At 46.5% G+C, this 19,538-nt stretch overlaps 1 protein-coding gene across 4 annotated transcripts in view; it reads left to right on the top strand.

The window, feature by feature from the left end:
- Window positions 1–19,538, top strand: part of LOC135909338 (ubiquitin carboxyl-terminal hydrolase 11-like) — a 227,289-nt gene that overhangs the window by 179,397 nt on the left and 28,354 nt on the right. For all 4 annotated transcript variants that reach the window (XM_065441279.2, XM_065441275.2, XM_065441277.1 and 1 more), the window contains exons 14-16: window positions 3,982–4,237; window positions 8,675–8,791; window positions 18,015–18,169. In XM_065441279.2, coding sequence (XP_065297351.1) covers window positions 3,982–4,237; window positions 8,675–8,791; window positions 18,015–18,169 — 528 coding nt within the window. The remainder of the gene's footprint in view (window positions 1–3,981; window positions 4,238–8,674; window positions 8,792–18,014; window positions 18,170–19,538) is intronic.

The raw sequence follows: 19,538 nt of genomic DNA, 5'->3' as shown, positions 1-19,538 counted from the left end.
ATGTGAAGACTGCGGGTCCTTGGACATTGGCCTTTCAGCGTTTGTGAATTTAAATGTATGCAAACATCCCTTCAATTATGAGTTATGCGTGGTTGCTTGGTTTAAATGTTTTGCAAATGTTTGTAAATGTTTAGCCTTTGAAAAATGTTGTTTTGCCTAGAGTGTGGATATTCACAACTCCAGCTACTTTATTTAGAAGCTGTCTACACTGTATTGCGAAATGTTGCTTGCGTCAGCTTTTCGCGCGTTTGTGTCTCTTGTGCTGCCACATCTGTTGAGGTGCAGCAACAACAATAGGATGCACAGGATTTGGATTGACATTCTGTTGATCTGCATATCATAGCATTAATTTGATTCTTGAGATCAGAATTCAGTTTGCTTGCTTCTGCTCAGTAGCCATGCCTTTGCTATTCTGTGGTTCTTTATGTGTCCATAGCAAGGGTGAAGACACTAGCACAATATTTTAGATGACTACATCTATACTAACCATCATCCCCATGCTAGCTGAACAACAACAGCGCCAGATTGGCATTTAGTAATTTCAGTAGGAATCCATGTGGCTGCAGCAGAGTGAATATCTGAGGTACCGGTTTTAGCTTGCTACAGCAAAAGCTCATTCATATGAATTTTATAGGGATGCTCAATGAATTCGGAACCCCGAATATACAATTTTGAGGGGGCCATGCAAAACCGGCGTATAATCTGGGCACCATATAATTGAAGAAGAATATAGGCTGTGATATTGCCTAAAAATATAGTACAAATCGCCTGAATAAGTCCGTAGCACGAACCTGCAGCGCTCCAAGGAACATGGATTAAATTATAATTAAAAAAGAATGAATCTTTATTCTTATCTTTAAAAGAATTGGTGATCTTTTTCTGGACGTTTGCCCATCCGCAATGCATCAGCTTCCTCTCGAGAGCTGCAACATCTGCCAGCAAGTTGGACATTGTCGCGTGCACAAACTGCCAAATCTTGCTAACGCTGTGCGAGATTGCTAACGCTGTGCTGTGCATGCTTCTGCGTAAGTTGGAATGGCCACACAAGTGGGAATGAATGGACAATTCGGAAACAAGTTCTCTTCACTTATCATCGTTGTCTGAGGTGGAGACAGCTTTCCTTGGGTGCTACTCTTGGGCGATCCCTTTCGGAGATATAGTTTCACTTTCGTGAAAGTTCGCATATTGGCTCTGAAAGTGTCCCCCACAAGTGTTCTTGCCACTCTACCAAGCTCGTTATCAGTGCCAAGAGCACTATCAGCCATACATTTCAAGGGCTTTGGTACCAGGATGAGCAGAGTCTCGCGAAAGTGAAACTATCTCCGTATGTGATTGCATGAGATCAGGTCACCTTTGAGCTTGTTTGATATTGAGTACTTCTCAAGAGGCCGCATCTTTCATTCGGGGATGGTACCAGGTCACTACGAAGTCCATAGAGCCTTACCGACCGTCCTTGCATTTAAAGAGGGTGTCCTGCTCGTCCTGCCATCTGCGAATTGTTGACGTCGAGCCGCTGAGCCAAGGCGGAGTTTCCCTCCTTATCGGCCATCAAAATTACTCGTTTCTCGAAGCAAGCATCATATTGAATGGGCTACTTCGCCATAACTTCACGAATAAGCAGAGTCAAAGTGTGAAAGACCAAGGGGTGCTGCCAGTACCATAACCCGTAACACAAGTACAGCAAAAATGGGGCCAATCCCAACCAGAAACAAGTTTTGACTTTGTTTGATTTGTGTGTGAATTAGATCAAGAGATAGACGCACAGGTTGCCAAAGTAATGCTAAAAACCGTGGAATTTAGGATATTTGTTTTCAAATTGCGAATTTTGACGTTATTTGAATGTTACTTAATGGAACTTGCTATCAGCCGGCTGCACTGTGCTCTCGTGCCAGCCTGTTTGCTTAGTTTTTTTTTCCTCAGGTAGCGCCAGAGAGGCGTCGTACGAGGCAGGGTTGGAGTAAAATTGCATCGTATAATCGAGGTTTTTAATACATTATTTCTATCGGGGTTTTGCTGGGACCAAACCATTTCGTCATAAAATGCAGGTCATAGCATGATTGGGGGACATAATCGAGGTTCCATGTAAATGAAACTTGAACTAATGAAAGTGATAACCAAAGGCTATATTTGATGATGAAAGGAGTGTAAGCACCTTTGGAACCATTGCCTTTTTAATAAATATAATTTATTTTTTAGAAAAGTAATCCGGAATCATTTTTTATTATTTTTTTTCTCTGAAAGCAATTGCTGTAAACTTGTCTTCAAGAACTCGAACGTCTCGGAAAACATCTTCCTTGTCTTCTAAACAAGAACAGCCATGTGCAATTTAGTCGTTTCATTGCCTGTGATAAGAAAGTCTGCACTGGTGGTTTCTTTTCCTCATATGTGTCATTGTTATCTTTCACTGCATGGTCAGCACTTGGGTGAGACGCCACGGGTCACGGTGCAGCTGTCAACACACTTGCTCACAGTATCCAAGTCTGGATGCTTTGCAGAACAAAGCCTCATTTGGTCATTCATGAAGTTTTCAGCCTCGTGGGTGTCTTCAATCACTCTCTCGCAGCGAATATACATTGGCAGTGTGCTTTTTGGTATCTCGTGCTTCTTCGTGATTTCATACGTCCCATGAAATTTCCATCTTCTTTGGGGTTTTGGCATGGCATTGCCATGGGACAAAGACATGGCAACATGCAAACAGTGTAGGCCTGGTTGCCGCTACAGAAGCATCTCGCAGCACAAACAAGGTACTCAAGCAACAAAAACTATAAGAAAGACAAAATTCACAGACCATTACGATACTCCCTAACGTGAAATTTATGCACAGCTCTTTGGGCGTTTTGAATTCCACCGGTTGCATCACTCATTCTTCAGAAAGAAAGCGTGAACGCAGGAATGCAAGGCTTGCGCAGGGAGTATTCTTTAGCGGCGGCAGTGCGAACGAAGTAGTGCATGTACAGTTAGTCCCATGCCAACTCTTTGTTTCTATATATGGTATTAGTGGACACACTCACCACATGCCTTAGTAACGACGTCATGGGTGGCCGGGTGACGGTGCAAGCTACTATGGCGCAATCTCGTAGTGGATCGCCGCCGTGGAGCATGTCTCGAGTAGTGCTTTGCTTTGCTTGTCACCCTTTCGCCATACTCTCCTCCTCCGCTTTCCTCCTCATGCTTCCGCTGCAGGCTCCTCCTCCACTTTCCTCCTCGCGCTCTCCTTGCTTTTGCCGTCTTTCACTCTCTGCTGGTTTGTTTTGCCAGTTTCGCCGACACTGAGGCTGACGACTGATGATCAGCGCAAGAACTGTTCTCTAAAATGGCACAGCTTATCTTGCTGGCTTACCTTTGCAACTGGAGAGTTGCCAAACTATCCACATGGCCACATGCTCTACTGTCGATAACTGCCATTCGCAAAAATAAACTTGAGAACATACCAGCCATAATACGATTCCGTCTCCTTCAATCTCTTTCGGTGCATGCAGGTGGCAAAAGCATAGCCTCTGAGATCTGAAGGAGCTATCGCTCAGGCGTAGATCATTGACGATGGTGATGATGACGGTGGTGAGCTGGAATAGTATCCGTTAGAGCGAGCTTGGAGGTGGCCACGGCAGTGTGCTGTTCGAATGATCTGTGCCGGGTGCAATTTATATGCAAATTCACAAGCTTTTTATACATGGATTTCTATGGACAGACTGTGCCACTAAGTTTAAATGAACTGAAAATTGGAATTAGTGAGGTGTGAATTAACCAGCTTTTACCGTATCATGTCATCGCTTCTCCTCAGGCAAGTTGAACGCACCGTGCTGTGCACTAGCCAATGCAACTGGTATTGCATTGTGATTAGAGCACCATAAGCGTGGCTAATCAAGAGTCAACTGCAAGACATTTTTTGGTACGACAATATCAGATGACAATGTTGCAAGAATGTTGAGCATGTATTGTACGTCACCTGTTGCAGTTGTCGAATGTGTATGCCATGTGCAGAGGCTTGCTTCACGCTGTCATTGGTGGATGCCTGGGGTCAGAGGTGTTCGCGCTGCCTGCCTGGCAGGTGTGGCGGCTGCGAGGTAGCCCGAGTGGGCTGGGTGTCACTACAGCCAGGTGACTGCCTGGCCCTGCGCTGCCTGGACGATGATGGGCCTCCCCGTTCGGACATGTGGCCTCGGCCGGCAACCAGCGGCACTGCTCGGCCATCGGGATCCCTTTCCCTATACGACTGCCTACAGGCATTCAGCGAAAGGTGGGCTTTTGGTCACTGCAGGGCAAAAAAGGGAACCCAGCATCTGGCCAAGGCACTGCTGTCTGAATAAAAAAAAATTTTTTTTAGAAGGGGTGGACAATGCAAGTCACAATCTCTAAATGGCCAAAATGCAGGCTGACATGGTTGTGCACCAGCTCATTGCAAAATCCAATGCAAAAATGCTTGTGTACTTAGGTTTAGGTGCACGTTAAAAAACCCCAGGTGGCCAAAATTAATCCATAGCCCCCACTATGGCATGCCTCATAATCAGATCATGGTTGCATAAAAACCCATAATGTAATTTTAATTTTAAAAGCTGCTCCATTAACTTTCCAGCCCAAAAGTAAAAGAAGTTGGAAAAAAAGTTAAGGAAGAGATGCACTTGCCCCGATTTAAGCTAGTCGGGCCAAGTGAAGTTTGGTGTGAAGCTACTATAAAGAAATAGTCTCTGATGTACAGCGCTCCATTCACGCTAAAAGGTTGTGCCGTTCGGTGAGCAGCTTGGCGAGTGTATGTGCAGCCAGCCACAACTTCAGTGTCGGCAAGAATTGTGCATGCCAGCGGTCCATACAGAAAGAGAAGCCCGTAGGAACAAAAATTCATTATGAAAACAATAAAGTTCATTCTTTTGGTAGAGAGTGATCACATGCACCATGCATGAGTGGTAAATTTGGATCAATGTATGCTGCCCCCATATAAAGGCTTCACCTCGCGAAAATTGTGAAAAAGAAAATGCAGCCTTTACACAGGTATATGCAGTCAACATCTGATTTTTCGGACTCCCTAGGTGCAGCGAAAATGTAAGAAAAATCGGGCAGTCCGAAAAAATGAATGCATGCCTTTTACTGCCCTGAAGGGCTCAAATCACCACAGGCACGCCCGAAGTAGCTCTGAACGCCTGGCAGTACACTTACAAGGTGTGTTGTTGCTCACACTGTGACAGGAGACGGCGGGTACATGCGTGTATAATTAGGCAATATACGTACTGTGTCCAGTGGCAACTGCCCCTGCCCATTCTTGGTATGCTTTGCTGCAGTACTTTGCATAGGCTTCACCGCATAACATTATTGTGCTGAGGCGAAGCTGACTTTAAAGAACCGGCATTATGTAACACGTCGTGCTTTCCAAGCTTCGAAGCCATTGGCGAGGATTACAAATGTGGAATCAGGGCCATTGCTGACAGCGGCGAATTATTTTAATAAAACGCACGATACCAAACAGCAAGAACTGTCGTAGCGAATGTCGAAGCAAGTGCGCCTAGCGTTACTGTGGAGGTACTCACGGCTACCAGCTCATCTCCGTGCCAGGGCGCCAGTTCGAGGCTGTGAAATAATCAAAATGGCGGCGGTGGTGGCTTCGATCATGTTGTTTCAGACCTGCAGTCATGGTAAAAATTACAGAAAATCGTATGGCAAACGGTTTTTGCGTCTGAAATTTCAGGCGCTCTTAAACATTGACTCTTGAGGTTTGTGGTAGTGCTGCGAAGGCATCCGAATTACTGGGCGTGTCTGAAAAATTGGCCGTCTGGAAAATTGGTTGTTGACTGTACAGTAATTTTTACCACCTGGGGTTCTTTTACCATGCACTCAATGCACTGTACATGAGCGTTTTCCCATTTTGCCACCATCAAAATATGCCCGCCACAGCCGGGAATCAAACCCAAGACCTCATGGTTAGCAGTGCAACCCCATAGCCACTGCTACAGATGGGACCAGTTAAGAGGATCAGCTCCATTTTGCAACAGTTCATGACTCTCGACGAGGCTTAACGATGAACAAAGATATTTAATTACATCGTTAAGGAGCGGTCAGCTCTGAAAGCTTCATCACGGAGAGCGACACAAATGCTCTAAGCTTGTGCTGAAGACTGTTTGCAGAGGTGTCTTTTATAGCATTTTTGGAATGCCCTCACTCAGAAGGAGGAGGAAGCAATTGCTCTCCACGTTTGCAGCTGCCGCTCAGTACATGGAAGTCAGTTTAACGAATTTTTCAACTGTCACTGGCATGGCAGATAGAAAGATACGGATGCTCACATACCGACACGACCGGCGTCTCCCATGCCAAGGAGGACAACGTGCAAATCTCCACACAAAGCCTGTCTCGCTGGCTGCAGGGAGACAGCACTGGTCTGCAAATGCAGAGATCATGGCACTGCATGCGTTGAAAGGAAGGAGGCAAAAATGTACGCAACGGTCAACATCCTTTAGCCATTATGGCCTCCTAGGCATTTTTATACAGTCACGGTTGGCTTGGCGTGTTTAAAACGTCCGGGCTATCGCTGCTGCTTTAGCGATGTGACAAATGTTTCCATCGCAGAGTCTAGTCATAAGATCACTAAGCCACCAAGGCAGGTACAGTCGAATCTCGTTAATTAGAACATTCTTAATTCGAAATTCCAGTTTATTCGAACTGACGCTGCGGACCGATCAAAGTTATACGTATCACAGTGGGCAAGAACACCCAGTAATTCAAAGGCGCAAGCATTTTCGACGGTTAATTAGAACAAACTGCGCTCCGACAATGCACTCAGCAGCGCGCCTAATCGCGCAGCTGTGCTTCCAACCAGCATTCCTCTGATGCTGCCGTAGAGGAAGAGCCTAGGAGAGACTCCACGCCGCAAAAAACAAAAAAAAAGGCTGAAATTTGTTCAGGCGGTGCGCCAGCGCGCATCACCAATCACTTCTGTTAGTGACGAGTTAGTGACTTCTGTAAGTGTTGCGGAACCGCCCTGTACCCCATAGAGTCAATGTATAAGAATGTCTGAAATTTCGGGCGCAAAAACCTTCGCCGTCCGACTTTTCAGGCTTTTTTGCCATGATCACAGTTCTGAAATGGCATTAATCAAAGCTGCCACCATCGCCATTTTGATTAAAGTGCGGCCTCGAGCCAGTGCTCTCGCATGCAGACCCACTGTAGGCACAGTGCGTGGCGACGCTGGCCTACTTACGTTGATGTTCGCTAGTAAGCTTCTTGCTGTTCAGTGCTGTGTTTTTTATTGAAACAATTCGCTGCTGTTAGCAATGGCACCAACTCCGCCTTTGTAATCCTCGCCAGTGGCTTTGGAGCGCGGAAAGCATAGCGCATTGCATAATGCCGGTTCCCGAAATTCAACTTTGCCCCAATACAGCAGTCGTGCGCAGTGAAGCGTACCAAAAGTTTGAAGGGGCAATTGTTACGGAACATGGTATGTTTCCTTTTATTACACATGTGTGCACCCACAGTCTATCACAGCAGGAGCACTGATATGGCTAATAACTTACTTTAATTTGTAAATGCATGTGAATAAATCTTGTGGAACTTCCCACTCGTGTGTTAGCTCAGTGCACATGTGCCACTGCAGGCAAGTCCTCCATTCAATTAGCTTCCTTCAATTCGAACTTCTTGTAATTTGAACAAATTTTCGGGCCCCTTCGAGTTCGAATTATTGAGATTCGACTGTATATGCAAGTCAACCTGAATGGCCCGAGTTTTCTGCATGGCTGACATTTTTCTCACATTGTGCATGTATGACATTTGAAACTTCCATCGCCATTGTACATTGGTTATAAAGAACCCTCCGTGGTTGCTCAGTGACTATGGTTTTAGGCTGCTGAGCACGAGGTTGCGGGATCGAATCCCGGCCGCGGCGGCCGCATTTCAATGGGGGCAAAATGCGAAAACACCCGTTTACTTAGATTTAGGTGCACGTTAGGTGGTTGAAATTTCCGGAGTCCTCCACTACGGCCTGCCTCATAATCAGAAAGTGGTTTTAGCACGTAAAACTCCATAATAATAATTGTTTATAAAGAATGTGCCAATGCTGCAGGGAAGTCTGAATAATCGAGCAGGTTTGAAAAATTAACCAGTGACTGTAAACACTCTTTGTCTTTTACTTGTTTTGGGTATGACCGTTGATTGCACATGTTTTCAAATATATATTTGTTTGTTCCAAATATCTCAAAAATTCTGAATACTGAAATTAGAGCTGAAGCAATATCGAGTAGCATAATATTCAGTTTAACATTCAGCATTATTGAACATTCACACATGCCTACCTAACTCCAGGCCGGAGGTGGCGTTTAGAGATTTCGGAAGTGACCTCTTTCGATTTATTGCCCTCTCATTTTAATTTTTTCGCTACATGATTAAATGCAACAAAACCATCGCACATCATGTGCATAAAGTTGATATTGCTAAATATGCTTTGCCATTGTGCAACACATACCAAAGGTGTTTCTTGCATTATCCTATTCATTTGTTATTAGATACGCTTTTATTTAGAGCTGCATCAGATGTGGTAAAACTTGCTGTAAGGTAAAGGCAAACAACATCACTACTGCATGCTTTACCAAAGGCGTGGCACAAGGCAGGATCTCCTGTTGTCAGTTGTTGCTAGCTTGAAATGCAAGATGCCCATTGGGCGCATCATCGCTGTCTCGCCTCTTTCTTCATGTGACAGTGAGACTCTGGACGAGCACAATCCCTGGTTTTGCCCTGTGTGCCACCGCAACCAGCGAGCGCACAAGACTCTCTCGATCTGGCGTTCTCCAGACACCCTCATGGTCTACCTCAAGCGGTGAGTGGCTCAGGTGAACAGCTTCTTGCTGTCATGATAATGACATTGGTAATGCACTACTGCACAATTAAGTAGTGGACTAGATAGGTGGTGTCCACAATGAACTCCTCTTCGCATCTGCTCCCTCTTTCAGCAACAGCTTGAGACTTGCTTTGACAGAAAGTGAAAACAAATTTAGGAATGGCTGTGCCTTGACAACATAGCTTGTCAGCAAGATATTTGCAGACATTGTGTTTTTATCAAGCAACGTGCAACATTATAATGCCAAAACGAAGTTTTTTCACACCTGTTTTGCATTACCTCAGAGATCCCAGCATTCCGCTAATGTAACAGCGTGTCGTGCTATGATCTTGAAGGCTGTGCTTTTGGTCCACTGCAGTGCAACTGCTTGTCCATAGACAAGTGGAATTCCCTTCCATACCTGCCAACCCTCCCGATTCACCCGGGAGACTCCCTATATTTTATTGAACTTTCCAATTGTGCTATCACTCTGTCTTATATCTCCCGAAAAGTGGTCTCTGTTCGCGCAATAATGTTTTTTGCGAAACCGGTACCGCGGAATCCACAGCCACATCGTAATCGTCAGCATGTCGTTTTGGCCACCGTCAAATTACTCTTCTGGGCCATATCGTTGACGCTTCCGGAGTACAGCCTGACCCCGACAAAACTCGCGCTGTCCGAGACCTTCCGGTTCTGAAGACAGCCGCAGACGTTCAAAGTTTTGTGGGGCGATGCTCATACTTTCGACGTTTTGTTCAAGATCTTGCTACAATTGCTAGACCCCTCACTAATCTTTTGAAGAAAGGCGTACAATTCTCGTAGGGCACTTCAGAATCCGCCACCTTCTCTCGTCTCGTCACTCTTCTAACCTCACCACCCATTCTCGTCCACTTCGACCCTGATGCCCCTACAGAATTGCATACAGATGCCAGTGATCATGGCGTAGGTGCCGTCTTAGCCCAGTGTCAGCGTGGCCAGGATCGCGTTATTGCTTATGCGAGCCGCCTCCTAGCACCATCGTAGCTCAACTATTCCATTACAGAACAAGAGTGCCTTGCTGTTGTCTGGGCAGTTGCGAAGTTCCGTTCTTACCTTTACGGTCGCCCTTTTTCCGTACTCACTGACCATCATGCTCTCTGCTGGCTCTCATAGCTAAAAGATCCTACAGGCTGGCTTGGTCGATGGGCTTTGAGGCTACAAGAATTTTCATATTCCATGGTCTACAAGTCTGGCCGCCTGCACCAAGACGCTGACAGCTTGTCGCGTTACCCTGTTGACGACCCTGACTCCTCCTGTGCAGTGCTGCCTGTGTATTCTCTATATCACAGCTGCTTCATTTCGCCGACGAGCAACGTCGTGACGCCTACATCAGAGTAGCCATCGACCGTTTTGAACACTTCGGCCGATGCCACTCTACACCTCTTCGTTCTCCGCGACGGTACTCTGTACCGTCATAACCTTCATCCGAACGGCTCTTAGTTCCTACTTGTCATACCTAAACACCTCCGCTCAATCATTCTAGAAGAGCTTCAAGACGCACCAACGGCAGGACACCTCAGCAGATCTCGAACCTATGACCGTGTACGTCGCTGTTTGTTCTGGCCGGGCCTTGCCCATTCCATATGATGTTACGTCGCCGCTTGTGAACTTTGCCAACGACGCAAGGTGCCTTCCCAGCTCCCCGCTGGTTACCTGCAGCCACTCGACATCTCTGCTGAGCCCTTCCATCGTGTTGGCTTAGACCTTCTCGGCCCATTTCCGGAATCTACATCAGAAAACAAGTGGGTTGCAGTCGCAGCTAACTATGCGACCCGTTACATCGTAACTCACGCTCTTCCAACCTGTTGTGCATCTGATGTTGCGGACTTCCTTCTACATGAGATCATTTTGATGCATGGTGCTTCGCGTCAATTGCTAAAAAACCATGGCCGTACGTTTTTGGCCAAAGTCATTGACGACATCATGCGGGCCTGCTCCATACAGCATAAATTTGCCACCTCCTACCACCCTCAAATGAACGGCCTGAGCGTTTGAACCACACCCTTACAGACATGCTATCGAAATACGTTTCAGACGACCACCGTGACTGGGACTTGGCTCTACCTTACATTACTTTTATATACAACTCTTCCCGTCTCGGAACTGCTGGCTTTTCCCCGTTTTACCTCTTGTATGCCCGAGAACCGACGCTGCTACTAGATACTGTGCTTCCGTCCACCACAGCTTCAACTAGCACTTATGCCCGTGATGCAATCACCCGTGCTGACCATGCTCGTCAATCTGCACTCGTTCGTCTACAAGTGTCTCAAGACAAACAGAAGCAACGCTACGATCTCCGTCACCGTGGTGTCTATTTTGTGCGCGGCACCCTCGTGTTGCTTTGGTCACCATCGCGTAAAGTTTCCCTTTGTGAGAAGCTGCTTTCCTGTTATACAGGACCATATCGCATGCCCCGCCAAGTGACCAATGTCGCCTATGAAATTGTTCTAGCCACGCCCACTACGTCCTCCTCTGTGACAACCAGTGACATTGTCCACATTGCTCGACTCAAGCCCTACAACTCTTCACACACCTTGGATATTTAACAGCACCGTGATGGCGCTTTTGCCGCTGGGGGTAGTATTACAATATTATCGGGAGATCCTCAAGAGACGCGCTGCCGCGACAACGATAATGAAGTTGGTCTGTGCCTTGACGCGGGCGAGTGTCGGCCTGGCTGTCTGGTTCCAGTGTAGATAGCCTGTAAAAAGCCTCTTTAGTCTGTGTCTTTCTACACGTAACAATATGTTGACATAGAAAAAGAAGACTGCCTCGACCAGGCTCACAAGAGGATGGGAACTGCTCTATGCACTTTGCAGAAGAAAAAGAAAGCGCAAGGAAAGTCTCTTGGTGGGACCCCGCAGGGGCGTCTGCGTTAGCAGGCGTTTGGTGTGTTGCGACAACACGTACCCGAGCACACGAGGGTTGGACCCTCCCGCGTGTAGCCGTGCGTGGCTTAGCCGTGTCCGGGGAAAAGGGGATCCTGGGGGTTGAGCCGATGCCGGGTGTTCGGACCTTTAAGGCCCCCCGGCAGAGGCAACACACCTCTTTGGCCTCTGCTTCACGTAGACCGCACCTAGGACTGACCCACCCGGGGAAAATTGGTAGTCGCCTCTTCCTATTTCTCTCTCCTCAAACTTTCGTCTTTATCTCTCACTTTTCAAATTTTTCCTGTCTTCTTCTCTCTTCCATTTACTTCCTTTCTCCATGGCGACAAGGGTTAACCTTGTGTGGCTATCCTACCTTGGGTACACCATATTTGGTTATAGTGATGGCGTACGACTGGCGCCGTGCAGACTTGTACGCAAGCTCTTCCACGTCCCCTTCGTTGGGCTCCATGGTGGGTGGTCGGCGCTGTTGCCGAACAAACACATTTTCCTATGGCAGCGCAAGCATCTGTAATCTATGATCGACGTCTGAAAAGATGCCGCACCGAAGTACCATTCCAATTCTCCTTTTGTAGCAACGCTCCATCTTTCCCCAAATACTATGTAGTCCACAGTGAAAGCAACACGCCTGTTAGAAAACTCTCTCCATTCTTGGTAGCCGAATGCCTGAAAGATAAAATCGCACAGACATACAAAGCCTCCAAAACGTCTAGCGGGGACCTCCTCCTAGAACTGAATAATAAAGATCAAGCAGATAAGCTGTCTGAACTTACCAGTATTGGCGAGACAACAGTGACTGTTTCAGCCCACAGAACACTTAATTCAAACAGGGGAATGGTATCTGAAAAAGACTTTGTTGGTTTAAGTGACGAGGAACTGCTGGAAGGTTTCCAGGAACAAATTGTCACCAAAGTACAAGGAATAGTAATCCGCAGAAACGATCAAGAAATCCCCACCAAACATGTTATACTCACCTTCGGAACAAGTGTAATGCCTACCTCTCTCAATGCCGGTTATATCAAAGTCAATGTGAGACCATATGTCCCAAACCCCAGATGATGTTTCAAATGTCAAAGGTTTGGACATGCTTCACATGCATGCTGAAGACAAACAACTTGTGCTAAATGCAGCTCCAACGAACACCAATCTGAGAATTGCACCTCTTCCCCACATTGTGGTTAACTGCAAGGGAGATCATCCAGCTTATTCGCGGTCCTGCCCTTGCTGGAAAAAAAAAGAAGCGATTGCACTAACTGTCAAAGAAAAAAATCTCGTTCTTCGAAGCCAGAAAGCGACTGTCATACCTTTCGCGACGCAGTTATGCCGATGTGACGAAGGTGGGGGCATCGTCACAGAGGCCTGAGGAGTCCTGCGAGCCCAAGCACAGTGGTCCCGTAGTGACCCCTCGTGCCCTCGTGGCGGAAGCAGCCAGTGCTGCTCCATCATCTTCAGGAGAACATTCATTTGGGCTAGATGGTGCATACTTGAATTAGGAAGGAACAGCGCCAACTAAGGATATGGATATGCTCAGAGGAGCCACAAGCATGACATTCCAGCCATGCAGAAGGCAGTGAATGCCACACTGTTCCGTATGACAACCACAGACGATGCCCCAGACAATAGTCACTGTCCAGAAGGTTCCAGCTCATGGTGCTTTTATAACCGTGCACTGGCCAGCCATGAAAAACCACCATCCCACAAAAATCCACTGCCAGCCTCTGTCCGTACTGCTCTGGAGCCAGTCTTTGCAAGGATGGGTGACCGTGCCCTCTTGCACCGTTGTGCTGACGGGATGACCCAAAATGCGATTGAGTGCCTGCACTCTGTTATCTGGAGTCAAAGCTCCAAAGACACACACGAGTCTCTGCTTGCTGTGGAAAGGGCTGTTGCAGGAGCAGTCTCACATTTCAACCAGGGAATGGTTGAAACCAGCCGAGCAATTGCAGGGCAGCTTGGCTGCTGCCCTGCGAGCTGCTTCATCCAAAGGAGCCTCGAGAAGGACGAGAGGAGGCTCTGCAAGGCCAACAAAGGGCACACAGGGAGCGATAAGCTCAGGAGGAGGATGGCCAAGAGACACAAACCCAATGTGAGCCAGGACTACTGCCCAGGACTCTTGTAAAGTGGCTGGACACCATCAAGTGACTCACTTTTTTTTTTTGTCACGTGCCTTTGCAGTATGCATGTTTTGGTCATGTCTGACTGATCCAATCTTAATAAATCTGGTTTTATTTTGTTCAGCAAGAATAGAGCTTTGTTCTAAAGCGTTTCTTTTTCTTACAGGCACAATAGATAAAATTACAAATATTCTCAAAACTTCAAACGTGATTTTCACGGCTTTGTTATTTTTGTGAAGTGCCTCTACCTTACAGAAGTTTGAGAAAGTTTCCATGAACAGATTTAAACAAACTTGGTATCATTATTTTCAGTAACAACTGAACTACAGGCTAAAGCTTTTCTTTTTTTTTCATAACTTTGATGCAATTGTAGTTACTTGATAAGGAAGCTAATTACTCGAACCTAATTCTTGCGTTCCAAGTTTGAAAATTATTTCTGATCAATGAAACAACTGTATTGACATTTAATTAGCTTTAGCCTGTGGGGTGGGCCTTTAAGAAGAACCACATAGTTCTGAAAAGTACCTTTCTGAATTTTAAGTTACCATAATGAACCGTAAGAAATTGCCTAATTACAATGTGGGATTTTGTCATAACTTACTCTGTAAATGAGATATTTGAAATCTGTTTGTAGATTTGAGATATCCATTCAACGATGCATATGCATGCCAGTTTTCATTAAGATAGGATAACAAATAAAAAAAAACTTTTTTTAAGACCCTCATCCCCCCCTTAAGTGCACGGTAGAAACAGAGTTAGTTGTACTAAATCAGATTTTGGGTGTCAAAGCCATGGATACTGTTGAACCCACTTATAACGAAGCCGGTTTTAACAATATATTGTTACAGAATGATGAACGAAGAGAGAGAGCAAGAAGATCGCGAGACGCCGGCTACTGCGTGCTGTTGCTGGTCAGCCATCTTGACCACATTGACTTTGCCTTTATATATACTGTAAATATATTGTAAATACACTGGCACACCATCAGTGCTTCGGGACAATTACCTCTCACTCGGCAGTTCACCGCTAACTGACCTAACCGGTTACATAGAAAACATTTGTGCAGTCCCTTTTGTCTAATAATTTGCACCTGGTTCTTCATCTCTCCTACTGCTGTTGTGTGCACATCTTTGTTGCCCTTTTCCAAATTTCTCAGTCCTTGTGCCTCTACGAACTGGTCTGTTTGTTCTGCAATCTGCTCCACAGTTTGCAGTTTTCTCTCTTCAAGGAATATCGCCAAACTGCTGCTACACCTGGCAAGAAACTGTTCATCCATGACTTTGTCGCGAACCCCTTCATACGTTTTGTCCATCTCGGACAGCTCTATCCACCTCTCAAAATAATTTGTTAGACGACACGCAAACTGCTTGCCTGTTTCTGAATCTTCAGGCTTACATGACCTAACCTTCTCCTGGAACCTTTCTGCGGTCAACCTGAATCTCTGCATTGAAGTTTCTTCACCTTGTCATGGTCTAATGACTCCTCTGCTGACATACGCCCAAAGACACTCGGAGCCTCACCCACTAAACACAGGCTTAAAGTGTTAGCCCACTCGCTCCTCTCCCAGCCTTGTCCGACTGCTACCCTTCCAAACCCATGCAAATATGCATCCAGGTCATCCCTCCGCTCATCGAAAAGTGCCATCGATTTCTTAGGGCAAATCTGTCTTGGCCTGGAAGAAGGTGAGTCGGATGACCCCTTTCCAGGTGTACTCCTGCCATCATGAGGGCCCACGCCCATATTTGCTGGTTTTTATCTTCAACTCCAGAATTTCTTTTTCTCTTTTGTACTCTTCACACATTCGTTTGTGCTGCTTTTCTTTTTCTTGTTGAGCATACTCGAGGAACGTCATCGTCTCATCCTTCTACAGGTTTAAATCTTTAATTATCGCCACCAAACGTTCCCATTCCATCTCTAAACCACCAAGATCAGTGGCAGGGCTGTAATAGAATCCCGGAACGTATCCTGGAACAAATCCTGGAATGTATCCTGGCAGGCTCGACAATTGTGAGTCACCGATCTCGGGGGCATGCAGATGTTACGAGGGATGGGGTTGGGAGCGCAGAGCAGCACCACATACATATTTTAATTACACTCTACCCCAAACTCAAAATAAAACTCACTCAAACAAAAACACAATGAAGAAATACTAACACTTATGCAACCTTATTGATAATCACTAAAAATGTCTTTATCACCGGCTACATTAATCCTTGGCGTTTGCTACGCGAAAGTCGGGCCATCCTAGCCTATGGCTGCGATGCTACTAGAAAGGACCGTTCTTACTGACTTTTGTCGTCGCTTCTGTTTTCCGAGTCCGAAGCGTGTCGGATCTTCATGATAGCCGGTGTTCTCGCCGACTCCGTAAACATTGCTGGCTGGTGTTGGCCAGTCAACCTTTTCGTCTCTGATGCTGGTGTCCCAAACTTTGTCGGTGACGTGGCACCTCGGCCTCACCGGTTAGGCCTAACTCTGGGTTTCGCCACTACTTCGAGTGCCGACGAGATGCCCCGGGGACTATCGTACCTGCTGGTCTGCCTGTGAAGGGGCATCCTTCCTGGAGTGCCCGGCACTGCCATGAGAGGCTGCAGCAGATCCAAGGAGACTCGCTCGAATGTTGCCGAGGTCGACGGCCACACCCTGGACTGCCAGTGTCACGGAGTTCACCAAACCTCCATGGCTCCCATCGCCAGTGCGATGCTGACGCTGCAACCTTCTTGGCACAGAGCCACGTCAATAATGCCAGCTCGGCGCCACATCTCTTTCTATCACAGCTTAGGTCACGCGTCCCGAGGGCTCGTGCCATTCAGATCGGTACATGCACATCGTCCTCTTCTTCCCTTCTGCGCTGCATGCCTCTTACATATGACAAAGCTATGCCCCTGGTGATAAAGTGAAACCTCGTTAAACCGTACTTGGCTGGAGCTTGGAAAAAGTAGGTACTAAACGGTGGTACTGCTTGACTGAAATAGGATGAGATTGCACACTTACTTGTCAAAAATGGAACTCGGAGAGAGTGCAATGGAAGAAGTAAAAATCTCTTTATTATTTATTTATAGTATTTATTCACTTCGTACGACAAAAGTATTATTTTCATTTGATGCCGTGGCGACCTAGCAGCGACGATAGCAGCCTCAAACTTACTGAAGCTGCGAGCCAGCTTTTCAGCCAGCCCCCTCTTCTCGGCAAACAGTTGCATGGCAGATTCCTCGTGGGCATTGCATATTGTCTGTGCACATTCGCGGTAGCGTTGCAGAAGTCGTGAGGCACCTTTTTATTGCGGGTTGCTGTTCTCGTCGCGATGATTGCACTCATGAGGCTGACGTAATGTGCAGCTTCTGCCACTGTCTGGCCTGAATCGCCCGTGCTGTCGCTTTCCAGGTCATCCTTATCACTGTCGCTAGGTGACACTTTCGCAGCAACAGAGGCAGTGATGGTGAAAAGTCGAACCTCATAGCCGACATCTCTTCGCAGCCACAGCAGCGCTGTCTAGCAACTTCTTCGCATTCCAAATGCCACACATTGTAGTCAACAGTATACCCATGTCGCCTGCCAGTGTTGACTTCTTCGTGTCACGTTCGATAGCACGGAGGATGTCTAATTTGTCTTCTATGCTGAGCACCTGGCATTTTTTTTATCCGAGCTTCAGCATGACGCGAGTCCTCACTTGCACGATGCCACAACTCTCTGGCACGGCCCGGAAATTATGTTGATGTTGATGTGGCTTCATGCACAAACGCACAGTGCACTTGGAGGCTGTTGTTCTGATCTCTGAGGCTTGCTGTTCTGCCGGGCTGCCCGATGGAGACGATGCACCACCGTATTTGCACCATGAAAACCGTGTTAACCGACACGTACGCAATAAGCTGGTACAGTTTATGCAGATACAAAACACATTGTGTTCAATGGCCGCTGATTTGTGGATTTGACTTTACTACTTTTAAAACGAAACTATTGTTTAAGCGGGTACGGTTTAACGAGGTTTTACTGTATCGGAAGTGACCTTGGCATGTGCTGCATTCTTTCATTACTTCCCTAGAATGCTGCATGCTCTCTCTCTTTTTCTTTCTTAGAGTGATTGTTTCGATTGAAACAGAATGTTTTGTGCTCCACTGTGTTGACCGCAGGTGCGCTTGTGTTGTCCTGCTGGCCCGTGACGTGTGTCTCGCTCCTGTTGTGCAGGTTTGTGTTTCACGAGTTCTCTGGCAGCAAGGTGGACGAACGGGTGGATTTTCCCCTTGAGGCCCTCGACCTGGAGCCCTTTGTGTCGGGGCCTCAACCTCAGGCAGCGGAGAACCTCCTCTACGACCTCCACGCCTACATATGCCACATCGGAGGTGTGTTGACTTGTCTCAAGGGCATGAAAATGCGTACCCTTCAGGGGAATTTGTGAAACAGACTGTTGTTCTTCCACTAGTGTTAAGGGGGGAACAGGGTGTATAGAGCTGCCTTACTTATTTTTTTCACCAAATTCAGTTCAACAGACACGGTCTTATTCAGCTTTCTGAGCCGATCACAAGAACACAATTATTTTTTTGATAGAGTAATAATTATGGAGATTACTAAAAGTCTATTACTATTGTTTGTGGAGACAATGCGTAAAAAATATTGGGCAGAAAGCAATAATAATGCATGAGTAGACAGTAGAATGTTTAAGGGGGGAAGTGTTGCAAGCAATTTTCGAATCCAACAACAATTGGCAATTTAGCAGCCCATCAAAGTTCACTGTTTATAGTATGGCTACTAGGGAACACAATCAAAAGCAAATAAAAATACGTTAGTAGGAAGAAAATGGAATCTGCCTGTAGCAGTTCAAGCGTCATGCATTTAGCTCCATATAGGAATCAAAATTGCAGCTGTAGGGGTCTTAGATCTCGAGATATTGTTGCCACAAACAAGGACGCTGAGAAAGAAGTTATTTTTGAGAAAATTTAGAAAAACAAGGACAACTCGATTTATTCAAGAATATAATGGAGCATGTACATGCTACCTGTTGTAACAGGCTAGTATGCTCCTGGCACATGCCCCGGTATGTATGCCACAGTGTGGTACATTTATTATTGAAAAATAAAAATAATCAATAACATTGTCTCGTTTGTAGATTACCAGGGCTCAGTACTTCGTGCGCAGTGAGATTATTCATGAGGAATGGGTTGCACATTTGGTCGGCACGGCATCGCCGCCGATTGCCCATGAGATGAATATCTTTAATAGCAAAATATGTCACTCAATGCCCTTTGCCAATCACCGGTGCTCCGCATTTCGTGCACACCGAGTTAGTTCACGAGGAACGGGGTGCATGTTTGGCCGCTGCTCGCACAGAACCGCCGCAGATTGCACACGAGATGACTATGTCTATGGCGAGACCGAAGTCATATTCACTTTTGCCCGCTGCCGCACCGCAACCTGCGTTTTACGCGAGACAGCAGGGCAGTTATGCAATTGAGGCTTACGATAACGAAGCATTTCTCCATTGCATCCGAGGCAGCTGCGGTTGCATCAGCACAAGTGAGAAAATCCGATTTTTGCTTGGTAGCTGGTGATGAAGCAAAGTCTTGCAGTTTTTCTTGAGCCGCCTTCACTTTCTCCAAATTGTTGGGCTGCAGTAGTTGTGCTGAAATGGCGCATGAACAGCGGCCGCTGCCAGAGCCGTGTTCATCTGCTAAGCCTATTCTGCAATCGTGGGGGAGGCTTTGGCGGTGCTTG

This window comes from Dermacentor albipictus, chromosome 1 (assembly GCF_038994185.2).
Source record: "Dermacentor albipictus isolate Rhodes 1998 colony chromosome 1, USDA_Dalb.pri_finalv2, whole genome shotgun sequence".
Taxonomy (NCBI): domain Eukaryota; kingdom Metazoa; phylum Arthropoda; class Arachnida; order Ixodida; family Ixodidae; genus Dermacentor; species Dermacentor albipictus.
This window is presented reverse-complemented; position numbering and strand designations above follow the sequence as displayed.